The sequence below is a fragment of the Dermacentor silvarum genome, chromosome 3, assembly GCF_013339745.2.
Source record: "Dermacentor silvarum isolate Dsil-2018 chromosome 3, BIME_Dsil_1.4, whole genome shotgun sequence".
Classification (NCBI taxonomy): domain Eukaryota; kingdom Metazoa; phylum Arthropoda; class Arachnida; order Ixodida; family Ixodidae; genus Dermacentor; species Dermacentor silvarum.
Window position 1 is genome coordinate 148715883 of NC_051156.1, and position 13585 is coordinate 148729467.

The following is a 13585-nucleotide window of genomic DNA, read 5'->3' on the forward strand; positions in this document are numbered from 1 at the left end:
GGTGCGCGGCGACGATTTCATCTCCACTGACATCATACGGAACCTCACGGCAACGGCGACGCCGACGGCTGAAATCTGCTTTGGAGTGTCCATATAATTGCTATCGCAATAAAAATTAATGTTGGTATCGCACTCTGCGTGTGCGTGGTTGCGTTAGCGCGTCGCTTGTTTGCGCGCTTGGCCCGTAACCACCCTGTCGTCTGGCAACGTTAGTGACGTCCAGCAGCCATTTTTGAAACGACCTCTCGGCGTGCGTGTGTCACCAAATGTTTTGCTTCGCGAGCTCTCTTCGCTGCGGCAAACCGATGCTCGCCAGCCACAAAGCCTTTACCGGCACGCGCCGGTTAGTTATCTCACTCAACGAAGCCTAGCTAGCGATGAACGTAGCGTCCGGGCCTCGCATTCCTTCGACGACGGGAGGCCGGAGATAAGCGGATTCGCGCCGTTCCCGGTGGCCATGGAGTACCGGTGGTGGTTGTCGCTCGCTGTTTTCGTTGTGTCGGTGCTGCTGCTGTTTTATCTGTTTGTGTGCAACGTGTGTCGGCTGAGGACGCGCAAGAACATCGGTGCTGTGGGGAGGGTGCTACTGGTCATAGCGCACCCGGACGACGAGTGCATGTTCTTTGGTCCGACCGTGCTCGGGTTGCTGCAACGGAAATGCGAGCTCTATCTCCTGTGCCTTTCCAACGGTGAGCCCCCGGTGCGCTGTGCTATGCTATGCTATGTAGTGGTTCCTCTACACGGTGTGTGCGTGTTGCGTGCAGTGACTTTTCTCGTAGCTGACGCATTGGAGCCAAGGTTTACTGACGACGACCTCGGAAGATGCAGGAATGCCGGAGCGAACGTGGTTTGTATACACTGCTCGCCGCAGAGTACTCCGACGCTCATCCAGAAGGGCTGAAAAAAATACTTTGTAAATTGATAAACTTGCGAAATAACTTGAAATTGGACTAGTACTAAGCATACCACCCGACATGTTACAAACGTCGACATTCTCATGAGCTGCTTTCTCGGCTGGGTGTATGCGTGTATGCTCCTCCTGGAAATTACATGAGTGGGTCGTTTAAGTAGCGCCAGTAGTACATAGCTGCCAGAAAAAAATAACCTGCTTCAACCAACGTCTCCGAGTGGTGGTATATAAGCCGTGCGTCGTTTAGATTCGATTGTTAGATTAGAAGCCCGTGTTTAAGCATCATTTTGTACATTATGAAAGTGATATGTGCACATTTTGGAGTGTGGATTGGGCGAAATTGCCACTACAGTTCAAGCTTTGTTTATAAACGGTATCGCTATAGACCTTGCTGTAGCTAACAAGGTAGCCTCAGTGCCTAATGAAAAGCATTGTAAGTAACAATTAACAGTAACATCGATAAATTGACTAATGCTGATAAGCTAATGTTTGGACATTGAATGGCCATCACAGCAGCAAACCAGAAACTTTTTTTTTTTGATCACAGGTAAACTCGAGATTCTCTTGAAATATGCAACCTATGTTGTAGCTCTAAAAGCTCGGACATAAAGTAAATAATTGCTGCAAAGTGTTTATGGGTTTGTAATACAGTCACCAAAACTTCTGGTGTTTATTGCAACGGCTGGGAAGGGTTGACTTTTTACAAAATCATCTGATTGCCTTTGGAAGCATTGTAATTGTTGGGACTGACATTTGCATTTACTATAAACAAGTTTCGGAGCATGATGTGGTGACATGATTTTATTTCAGCCTATGTAAAAATGATCATTCCCATTGGGTCACGTATACATGGCTTGCATTGGTGTCCTCGTGGCTACGATCTTGGGGTACTAGCATGTTGGCAAGCTATGTAGCCAACAAACGTGACAGCACAACAGGTGCATCTTGTGCAGAGTGACAAATTGATAACTGTGAGAACCCAGTGAAAAACAGTCACCGTCGAAAAGCCAAAACAGCGTTTATGTGACAATATGGTGCACTGATACCATCGTGGCCTCCCTGTTAGGGTACTGGCACTGTGAGAAGCTGTGTCTGCGACGTCATGTGACAACTATCTATGCATAGGCTTGTGATGTAATTTACGCAGCAGTTCGTACTGTTATATATTTTCTCAAAAGACAAGGTTAAAAGGGTACGGACACATTATCAAAGTGGTAGAAACACTTCCTTGTATAAGGACTAGGGTTGTAGAAGCTTCCTATTGACAAGAGTTGTCTTTTCCCGATATCGCACATGTAGTCACCGTTACACAGATTAGAAATGTTAAAGGAATACTGGCACGTGTTTTTAAAAGTTGTAGAAACTCTGCTGTATGCTTCTTGCATATGAAAGGGCAACAGCAAGAATTTTTTAATTCAATACTAAATTTTATCTAGAAATGCCATGGCAGGCATCACTGACATTATCGCAGCGTAATGACACAAGAAAACTGACTGCCGTTGTGTAGCAGTAAGGCTAACATTGCTCATAAAAACGAAGTAAACAAGCATGTTCTGCCCTTTTCTCGCTGCTCTTGCATGCAGCAATCTCAGTCACGGAGTGCACCTGTATGTCATGATGCATTTACCACCTGGGTACTGAAACCAGTTTGTAGAAACTTGAGTACTGAACTTTATTCATGGCCCAGACAAGAACTGGTCCCCTTGTTGAAATGTGGGCTCCAGAAGATTATCGAGACATTCCTTGTTTGACCGCCATTGATAACTTGATCACATAAGCAACATCTTTTCTAGAAATTGGTGAAGAAAAACTTAGTGCCCTTCCACTCTGTGAAGGATGACCAGCGAAGCTGTTATGTGTTCTTCTAAAATGACGAAATTATATGTATATGACTATATATATGCAATTAAAGCATCAAGACAGACACCCTAATCCTCCTTCATCGACCTTAATCCTCAATACACCTCAATATTAATCCACCCTAGTGAACCTTAATCAACCCTAATCCTCCTTAATACACCTTAATCAAACTTAATCCACCTTAATTGGTGGATTGGTGGGTAAACTGTTACGTACGTAATGGTCATCCATCACTGGTTTTGACACTTGAGATATGTTAAGGAACCTACATACATAGGCTACTGTGGATTCAATTTTGTCGACGCACGCACTTTTGGTCAGAACCTAGCCATATACAGTTTTGCTGTAAAAATTCTTGTTGCTTCTGGTTTGATGTGCCATAGTACTATCTCTCTGCACCTTGAGGAAGTTTCCAAAGAGCACAACTCAGTAGTTACTCACCCAATGGGCCATGATGCACCAGAGGAATATGACGTGACCCATTGGTGGGTCATCACACACAGGTATGGGGACTTCAAAAAGTGCTGCCACAGTGAACATGTTTATTTGTTACTTTAGGCCCACGGCCATACCCAACTAGGTTCTTTACTACACTATGCTCATCTTGTTTTCAGATATGCATCTTGTCTGTAGACAGAGCTTCAGAATATGAGGAGTCTTGTGGCTTTACTGTGCGCTGTAGAATCTGCACACACTCAGCATTAACACAGTGTTGGTAATGTTTGCAGGCAACTACTACCGCCAAGGTAGCGAAAGGAAGGAAGAGCTGTGGAGTAGCTGTATTTCCTTGGGGATCCCAAGTGAAAACTTGATCATAGTACAACACAGGTTTGTGTCATTTAATCATCTGAAGGCAGTTCGGCTGTGTAAAAGCTGTGAGGAAAGATGCTAATGGCGGAACACTAACTCATTTCAGACTGGTAGGTTATTCTTTCAAAGCTGTTTTTGTCATTGTTAACGGGCCCCTAAACCACATCTGGCATTTTGAACACACTTTCAGTAAACATGAATCTTGTACAAAATGCCGTGAACATCATCTTAGGCAAACATGGCAGCACTTCGTGCAGCGTGTAAGCCACGGTTTCAAAATATTATCTCCCATCTGGGCTTTTCTGACCCCTCTTCGCACACTGCGACACCAGCAAGGTCATGTGTGTGATGTCAATAGGGTGAAAGCTGTCGTTTGGTTGATTGATGAGGAGGAACGAGAGCGTCAACATAACAAGTCAGCTGTATGTTTTGACAAAGGAGGGGAGAGGGCTCTCCCATTGTATGTCACTGATCCTTCCATGAAGCTTCCATTCAGTCGATTAGTTAGAAGCCTGTACTTCAATAACTTCTTTCAATATCGGTGTCCTTCGGGAACTGCATTTTGGAGTGTGGAGGCACACAGGGGAGATGAAGTGCAGTTTTGTGCGTGGAGCGTGTCCGCAGCCATATTTATAATAATAATAAAGTTATTTTGTTTCATAGAATACATTGCAAACCAAGGAAGGAAGGTTGAGCTAAAGGCATTCTTCACACCTGGCAAGAGCTCAGCCTTCCCTCGGTAATTCAAGCACTTGCGGTGTAGGATATGCAAGGTGATCTACACGGTGATATCATTTACAGAGACACTATAGCTAGAATTCTGACAATGTTAACATGTTGATGCATAATAATAACAAATAACATGTGCTTTGCTACAACACATCTGAACAGTGCAATTTAATATACGTGTATAACTGCAAAAACAGTAATGCGAAAAAATTTGTTATGATGCTAGACATTTTTGCATCACCTTGCCATTTAGTGAGCTTAGAGATTTTGTCGTTTGTTGCAATGCAACTTTTTGTAATTGGCCTTGTCGCAGTTATTTTGACTTTCCTGTTTTCTCTTTCAGCAACATGCCCGACGATCCAGAGTGCATGTGGAATTCAAACCTTGTCGGCAGAATTGTGCAGAAATATGTGAAGTGCCTCGGCATTGACTCCGTAAGTTTAGTTGCAGGGTATTAGCACAGTAGTGAAGCGAGAACGTCATCTCTTGTCATTGCAAGAGTTTATAGACTACTTGAACTTTCAGGTCATCACGTTCGACCAGTCTGGAGTCAGCGGCCATCTGAATCACATAGCAGTCCACAAGGGTGTCGTGTAGGTATTAATTCCAAAGTGCAGAAGCTTATTTTCCACATATCTAATGGACACGCCATAAAGGTGTGCAGCAGTAATGTGTTGTAGTGTAGCATGCATAAAGTACTAGCCCTCTAGCTTGATACTGAGGCAGCATGGCATGTCCAATTCTAAACCTCAGCCAAAAAAAGTTGTAACTGGTGAAGATGTATTTTGGGGCTAATTGGTTCATATCCATAGTAAAACAGCGCCAGAGAACACAAGGGACCAGATGAAGAATGACACGTACACAGGGCGCTGTGTACGTGTCGTTCTTCGTCTGGTTCCTTGTGTTCTCTGGCACTGTTTTACTACGCAAAAAAAGTTCTTTCCTTTCACATTCATGCCCCATTTCCTTTATCTCTGAATCAAAGAGAAGTGCAGCAAAGGTGATATATTTTATTTCAGTTAAAAGGAACGTTAGGTTGCAAGATATAATGTAAACTGTTCTTTTCGCTCATCTCTATTCCTTTCTTATCATCCACTGCTCACGACCAGCTGATCTTAGTGATAAAATAAGCAGAGCACTGCTCAGGTCTGTGACAAAAGTGCAGAAAGGAATAGAATTCAAATAATAGAATCGTTACATTATCTTGACCTTGATTTCATCCATGCTTTCCATAGCTTCGGCATCTGTTGGCATCTTATGATAGTAAATTCCCAAAGAGTAATATGTGTTAGCTTGCACTGAATGGCCAGCTAATTGTAGTGGTAACAAAGGTAGTGCACTACCAAGGCCACTGACAAAGTGCGAAGCGACCCTGCCCTGGTTGCTTAGTGGTTATGTTGTTGGGCTACTAAGCACGAGCTCGTGCAATAGAATCCTGGCCACAGTGGCTGCATTTCGATGGGGGTGAAATGCAGAAAACACCCATGTACTTAGATTTAGGTGCACTTTAAAGGACCCCAAGTGGTCAAAATTAGTCCGGAGTCCCCCATTACGGCGTGCCTCATAATCTGATGGTGGTTTTGGCACGTAAAACCCAATAATCTTTTCAGGCAAAGCGAGAAAAAGGAATAGAACTGGAATATACTAGAATTGTTAAATTATCATGGCCTTGATTTTGTCTTTGCATTTCATGGCCTTGGCATCTGTTAGTGCCTTATGACAGTTGATTCCCAAGCCACTAATATTATTCAGCTTGCACTAAATTTCATGATCTTGTATGGTTTTAGTGCAACTTTGTGTTAATTGGCGCATCATTCTTCCTATCTCTTAGGGGCATACTTAAAGAAGACCTTGCTCCCGCAGGTAGGTGTTGACAAATGCACTGCTGTGAATTTGGAAAGGTTTCTCAAGATAGGCTTCCCTAACTACCTTTTTATTTCATCCCCAAAACAAAGGCTGCAGACTTTTTGTACTCGAGTCGGTGAACAAGCTGAGAAAGTACGTTGGCTTACTGGACGTGCCCCTCAGCTACCTCCTTTCGGAGCACGCCTATGTGCTGCCCTGGAGCATGGTGTCCCTCGTCAAAGTAAGTTTGATGTCAGGATGAGGCAACTTTGAAACCTACTGTGAAGACCCGAATCCACAGCTACACTTAGAAGTGGAGCCTGCGTCACATTACTCCATGGCAAAACTATCCATGCCCTCCACCCAAGGAACTTCCACAATGGCGTTACCGACTGGTGTGAGCACTGCAAGTTTGCTCTTGGTTGCACCCTTGGCTTCTACAGCCCCAAGTCCCAAGTAGAACTTCTGTCACGCCAGGTTTCAGTGTGAAGAAGCGATACCGTGTCAGTCTAACAATGGATTGTGGAAGGTTTCGGAATAGAAAAGTTATGGTGTCAGCTGTTACTGAAGCGTGAAGCGGTGTCAGACACAAATAAGAACCAGTGGTGTATATATATATCGGATGTTGGCTTTATTGTGAAAGCAGAACGTAGTATAGCACACTATGGGGGGTGGCACATAAAAAAATACGAGCCGTGACAAAGCACACCAAGTTCTGAAAGGAAGCTATTATTACTGTGCATAATTCACATCTTCACACGTCACTTTAAATGTCGCATCTTGCAAAAGTTACACTGACATTTGTGATCGCATTCATGTATCAGCAACAGCTGAAAGGAGGGATTGTGTGCACTGAAGGCGAGGCTTATCTCAAGGTTTAAGTTTGTCAGTCAGCAGAATGCGTAATTTATTGCCTCTTCGGCCATTCCTATGTCCTTTGTGTTTGTCGTATCTATCATACCTGTAGTTTCTGCCACAGCATTGGCATGATGGAATGTGGGGCAGAACTCTACAATTTTACCATTTAGTATTAGATAGTGGTTAGTCTCAAAACTCATGCACTGGACTGTGTGGCTGAACTAGTAAGGAACCTTTTTGGGATATGTTACTTTCTACACTGCTACCTGAAGCGACAGTGTGCACAAATTCCTCCCTTCATAACACTTTTTCTTTCTGTTAAGGTACTGGCAGTAGAAAAGAGCATGTGCAATTTCTTCCCGTCCTAATATTGTCCTTTCCATTAAGATTGCTTTGCCTTGCGGAAAAAGATAGTGGAGATAACACAACTAAAAGGTTTGTACGTGAGCACTTGAGCAGATAAATTTGCCGATGCCTAACTGGATTGCTGCTTGATTCCCACAGGATATGTGAAAATTGGGCAGTATGTATCAACATTGGGATAGCGTGACTGTGGCAATAAAAATGGGGTGTCTTGTCCCCTTATATCAAAGGCCTCGGCAATCAATATTTTGTATCTGTGCTGCTGGTCTTTCCTAACTTCACACGCACTGAATCAGGCCCTGTGCAGCACTCGCAATACACCTGCTTGAAAACCCTTGAATTTGGAAAAAAAGAGATCCAAGGGCCCTTCAAACACCTTGAATATACATGGGCTCCTTGAATTCCTTAAAAACAGGGGGTTGGGAGCGACTTTTGAACATTGACAATAACAAACTCTGCCTAGGGGCTATCCCATGGGCACTGCCTATCGGCAAACAATCCTAGATATTTTCTTTTGAGAGTGTCACTATACGATTGCAATAGTGACGTGTCCACAGCAGTCAACAAGCAAGCTTTGTTATAATCACCATTGCCATTGTGGAGCTAGACAAAGCCAGAGCTAGCGACCAAGCCGTGCCACCGTGTTGTTTTGCTAGTTGGTTTACACTGCAGCCATCATGGCTCCATTTTCGAGTCCTAGGCTCTAGAAGTGCCTGGCGGAAAGTAAGTTTCAGCCATTTGGCTTAAACACGAGTATCTTTGGCTGAAGTCGGACACTACTAACCATCATGCCAGAAGGCAATTGACATCATTACAGTGGGAAAGTCATCTTAGAAAAGCGACCTGAAGAGCTTGGAGCATGTGTCCAACTGGGCAGCTGCTTAGCTGTAAGCAAGAAAGTGAAGCTGAGAAGGAGATTTCACTATTTTTCAGTGTATTTGTACAAATAAGTTTTTTTTTCCTCCGTCTTTAAATTTTGGCCTTTGGCATCCTTGAATTGTCCTTTAATTCCGAGTCAAATGTTATGTACGAACTCGAAGTGAAAGTCAGTCGATCGTATGCAGAGTCACGTGGCACCCTTCTGCGTTTTGTCAATGCGCCTGTGAATGTGCTTAAAGCTGCCAAATGTGGCTTTTGTCTTTGGCAATGCCACTGTGTGCATTGTGGTGCAAATGCCTACAAGTGGTTACAGAAAAGCTGAAATGGCAATACAGTCACACCTCATGATAATGAAGTCGCGTTTGACACGAAAATACCTATGTTGTATCCTCTATTCGTTATATCTATTATTGCATGTAGTACTGCACTATGAATCTCTATGAAGATTTCAAGGGGAATTTCACTTATTCGTTATATCCCGTCACATTACAACAAGGTTTTACTGCATTTGTTACGTGCCAATGTTTGTAAAAATAATTTTAGATTTACTTCGTTATATTTGATAATTCGTTATATCCATGTTCATTATGTCAGTGTTTGCTTGCACACAGCAAAAAGAGTGTTATGAGACTCAATATGGGCCGCTCACTGTTCGTTGCAAAATATAGCGCCTATTTGGGCTGGTTTGTACATGTTATAGCTAAAGGAGTAACAGTAAGTGGGGCAGCACAAATCAGAGTAACGAATGAAACTCTGCACCAAACTTTTATTATGTGCACGGCGACATGTAAAGGCACCCGAAATTAGCACAGAGAAAGAAACGAGCTAGACAAAATACAAAGCAGAAATTGGGAGCCACTAATACGTGCGAAAGAGGTGAGATTTCTTTGGAATGTAGCAACGCAGACTGCGCACTTGTCTGTTCCTTCCATTTGTCCTGTACCATATGCTGTTAATCTATTTAGCTATCACTGTTCACGCTAGGTCTCTTCAATTTGTTGTCCCGGACTGTCCTAGAAGCCGCATATGCCAACATTCATTGGCTGAAGGCGGTGTCTTGGGCTGTCCTGGACGACAGATCAAACAGGCGTTGTGTCTTGTCGGGCACTAAATCGTCTGCGTCCACGAAGTTCGGACCTAGTGCTACTGTGCCATTGTATGTGCCTCGCTGGACTTCGTCGAAACAAATGTGTGCCGTGGATTTTGCAGGTTGCTCTTCACAAGCACAAAAGCCAGATGCTGTGGTTTCGTCACCTGTACAGCTGCTTCTCTCGCTACATGGTCATCAACACACTGTCAGAAGTTACAGTCGACCAAGACAAAGACAATTGACAAGCGAGTCTTACTGGCAAGACAAACATTCTCCGTCCTATTACGCTCCTGTTTTTCCCATAGTCAACCAAGTACAGAGGCTGCGTCCACTTAGTCGCAGAATACTAGTACTCAAGAAATCCAAGTTGCCACCACTGTTTTGTGCTGGCTGATGCCATAGGTTAGTGTTATTGCTCTTTTACATAATTGGTCTCTCTGGTTGAGCTGTACGATGTTCAACTATGTTTGAGGGAGATGATACAATAAAGTGCTCAATATTTTTCGTATGTTTCAAGAAACTTCCTGTGGTGTATGTCAATCTAGTTTAACTAGATGTTGGTGTTTGCATGCAGAAATGCTAAGGAAGTTGTAGCGATGCCTGATCCCTCAATTCCTTGCAAAGGGAAGAAGCTTCGTGATCAATTTTTCGACTGCAAAGCTTGCTTTCCGCCGAAATGAATTGGCTTGCCACGCTGAAAAGCTGGGACTGGAGTAATTTATTCAACTGGTGAAGCCTGACGAAACAAGTGAGCTTTCTACCCGGCGCTTTGTCACAACCAGGTGAATGTCTAGTTCTACAACAAGCATCGTAATCTTGGCACACAGTTGTTTACTGCCACTTTGTCCCAGTTAAAACTTGCTCTTGGCAGCCGAACACCCTATCCACTTGTTTTGCACGTGCTGTAGTTCAGCCGGGCATATTGTGTGTTACACAAGATTCCTGATAGTAGATTGGAATAAAAAAAGCTTCACGTTTTTTTACGTGCCAAAACCACAATCTGATTAATAATGCACGCCATAGTGGGGGACTCCAGATTAATTTGGACCAGCTGAGCTTCTTTAAAGTGCACCCAGTGCACGGTACATGAGCGTTTTTGCATTCTGCACCCATCGGAATGCGTCCGTTGTGGCCGGGATGGACCTTGTGATCGGCAGCGCAACACCGTATCCACTGAGTTACCGTCGTGGCAGGTGGGAAAGTGAAATACAACGGAAGCTCTGGAAATGGTGGGAAAGGCATCTATGCTATATAAACATGACCCAGGTTGTACCATCTGTCAAAAAAAATTCACAGGTCAAATCATTCGTGGCCAGAACCGACATACGTAAGCCATCTAGTGGCACTGCCGTTTCCATCTCTGAATCCATGTGTATGAGCATAGGGGTGTTTTGGTTTTGTTTCTAGGAGGTGTATGCGGTGGTGCTGCAGATGGTGGTCACATGGAAGCAGGACACGCAACATTTTGGCACTCGCTCCGTTGTCTTCTATGCTGCTACTTGTCGCGTGGTTCCATGTAGCAGACAGCTAGAATGCGTTCCGTGTTATGCTCCCGCCTAACCACCTAGAGACTGGAACTTTAGGCAAAATGCCTGTTTTTTTTTTGTTTTTTTTTTCTTACGTCCTTATCGTGCTATATACTTCCTTAAGTTTTCTAAAGAAAGTGATCTTTCTCAAGTTTTATGCAATTTTTATAAATCGCTTGTTGAAGATACCATAATTCTAGCCCTTGAGCTGAATTGTTCAGAGAGGCGGACATTACTCGCACGAAAAATTGTAAGACGCATTCATTTAACTTCCAAATTATCTACATTACAGCAAATTGCAATTTACGACTTGTAGCCGGTGAGATTGTCAGGCGTATCCACTTGGAATGAATTTTCAAAATGACACCAGTTTGGAGAAATGCGCCATCGAACTCTGGCCGTAAATATGCACTGTTATTTCTCTTACTTTCTTTAACAAAACACTATTTTATGCATTGAAGCACAAATGAAACTGGAATGCCCATGTATTTCGTCTCACACTTTAAAAAATTATCTCCAAACTGGTGTAATCCTGGAAATTGTTTCAAGGTGAATGCTGCTTGCAAACTCACAGGCTACAATTCGTGAATTGCAATATGTCTTAAAACAACTAATAAAGAAGTTATTAGTAAATTTTTGCTAATTTGTTGAACATGTGTTTAAATTTTGAGTGATTGTAATGTACACCTCTTCGTATAATCCAGCTCAGTGACAAGAATTATGTTGTCTGTCACAGGCAATTTTTAAAAATTCCGTGAAGCTTAAAAATGGTCACCCTGTATAATATAAAGGCACGAGCTGTGGGTCTAGAAACATCTTATTGGCACTTTTATTGTGCCAATAAATGCCTATTTCGATGTTGGTGCCTACATTAGATATTCGGAGCCTAAGTGGCTTTTTGTGTTGTTTTATCCTAGCCTAATTTTGTTTATAATGTTGTCATCTGCTGGGGAACTTGGCTGATTAGGCAGCTGATTACTACTATAAGCACTAACACTTTGCCGGTGTAAAGGCTCTTATTAACAGCTTTGCTGTAGATGAGAGCATTGCTGTGAGAAGGGCTCAAACAGAGATATGTGACTACACACTTGAAGGTGACTTGGCATACTTGCGCATGCTTCTCATTTTTAGCGGACAGCATCGAGAAAATTATATGCTTGGGCGTAACTCTGACCAGGAATGTGGGGCTTGATTAGGACGTTCAGGAAAATTTTGCCGCCATCCCCAATGGACCTGTTGCTGATAGTTCAAAACTTCAATCTGCCTCGCACAAGAATCCCGGCTATCCGGTGATGAAAGAACTGCAGGTTTTGACCAATCAACATTCGGGAATTCGAGAGGGCGTTGGATCATCAAAGGTTCCCAAGTTTCCATTTTGCTGAACAGCATAAATGTGTTTTGGACCAACGTTAAACGCAACTATATACTGTACTATCGTGCCTATAACTTCTAGAAACACTCAAGAAATTTGAGTACAATGTGGGTGTGTAGGTCATAACTAAATTTTGCAACAGGGGTGGCTTAATGAAGCTGCTCTAAGCAGTAATGAAGCACATGTACCATTTGTTTAGCAGGAATCCTGTGATTAACAGTTTCAAGAAATAACTCCTCGAAATATATGCCCCTAACTTTCGTAGATGTTGAGCGTTTTTTCTGTAACAGTCGAATTCCGTTAATTTGACCCTGACGGGACTGAAAAAAAATGAATCGAATTATCTGGTGGGTCGAATTAAACAAGACGCAGAAGAAACACCGCAACACACTTGTGATTCATTTGGGAGTATTTGCCCTATTCTAACACGCCCCCGAATCAAATGCGCACCCACCTTATGTGTGTCTAAAGTAGAGAACTAACTTAGGAATGACATTAAAGCTCCTAAACAAAGTGGAAATCTACCGCGCACCCGGTTTTTTAGCAAGAAAAATGGTCTAGGGTCTAATATGTGTTGCACAGTAGCAGTCAGTTTTTTTAAGTCAGTTTCGCCACAATACAGCAATGTTATGCTGCAATGCATACAAACGTATCGAACGCAGTTTCTGGATGGGAACAAACAGCGCTAGGACGGGACGAAGTGAGTACGACAGACAAGGCGCTGAACTAACAACCACTATAGTATTGCAGTGAATGCAATACTATATAAAATACACAGGTTCAGTGCAGAAAGCCAGAAAAAAACACGGTTTCTGCGCTGGAAAGGGAATAAAATAATCATATCACACACGTCGTCATAGCAAGCTATCACATTTTTTTTTTGGCCTTCTGCGCTGAACCTGTGTATTGTATATATTGCATTCTGTGCAATAAACCAGTGGTTGTTAGTTCAGCGCCTTGTCTGTCGTACTCACTTCGTCCCGTCCTAGCGCTGTTTGTTCCCGTCCTAATCATGCTTCAACCAGCCCAGACCAGCACTCTTGCAGTTTCTGGCTGAACTTTCCTGGAAAAAAATTATTAAAGAGGTGCGCTTAGAATTGGTTAAACACCGTAATTAGACATTGCAAGCTACCAATATCGTTGGAAAATCTTTCTAGGGCAGGCTGAAAAGAGGCATTTTCAATGGGAGATTGATGTGTGTTCAACACAATAACTGTCGCCTAAGCTCCGCCAAGCCAGATGCTGCCAGTAAAAGATTGCTGTTGAGGTCACCATAGGGGTCAGGTGTGTGCATGCTGACTGATCAAATTTGAATTATCCGGCGAAGGGCAATTTTAGGATTG

At 43.1% G+C, this 13585-nt stretch overlaps 1 protein-coding gene across 1 annotated transcript; it reads left to right on the forward strand.

The window, feature by feature from the left end:
- Positions 1-206: 206 nt before the first annotated feature.
- LOC119445898 (N-acetylglucosaminyl-phosphatidylinositol de-N-acetylase-like) lies at positions 207-9848 on the forward strand. The gene is made up of 7 exons (XM_037710195.2): positions 207-689; positions 3499-3598; positions 4653-4743; positions 4835-4902; positions 6141-6172; positions 6265-6395; positions 9464-9848. Exons 1-7 carry the CDS (start codon positions 458-460, stop codon positions 9584-9586), a joined length of 777 nt encoding a protein of 258 aa, XP_037566123.1. The 5' UTR covers positions 207-457; the 3' UTR covers positions 9587-9848.
- Positions 9849-13585: the final 3737 nt, after the last annotated feature.

What these genes read in the sequence shown, in the direction of transcription:
- LOC119445898 (XM_037710195.2), top strand. Translation starts at nt 458, where the DNA reads ATGGAGTACCGGTGGTGGTTGTCGCTCGCTGTTTTCGTTGTGTCGGTG. An exon ending in GCAGTCCACAAGGGTGTCGT is followed by an intron (nt 4,903 to 6,140) that starts GTAGGTATTAAT and finishes CCTATCTCTTAG; the next exon opens with GGGCATACTTAAAGAAGACC. An exon ending in GCATGGTGTCCCTCGTCAAA is followed by an intron (nt 6,396 to 9,463) that starts GTAAGTTTGATG and finishes TGGATTTTGCAG; the next exon opens with GTTGCTCTTCACAAGCACAA.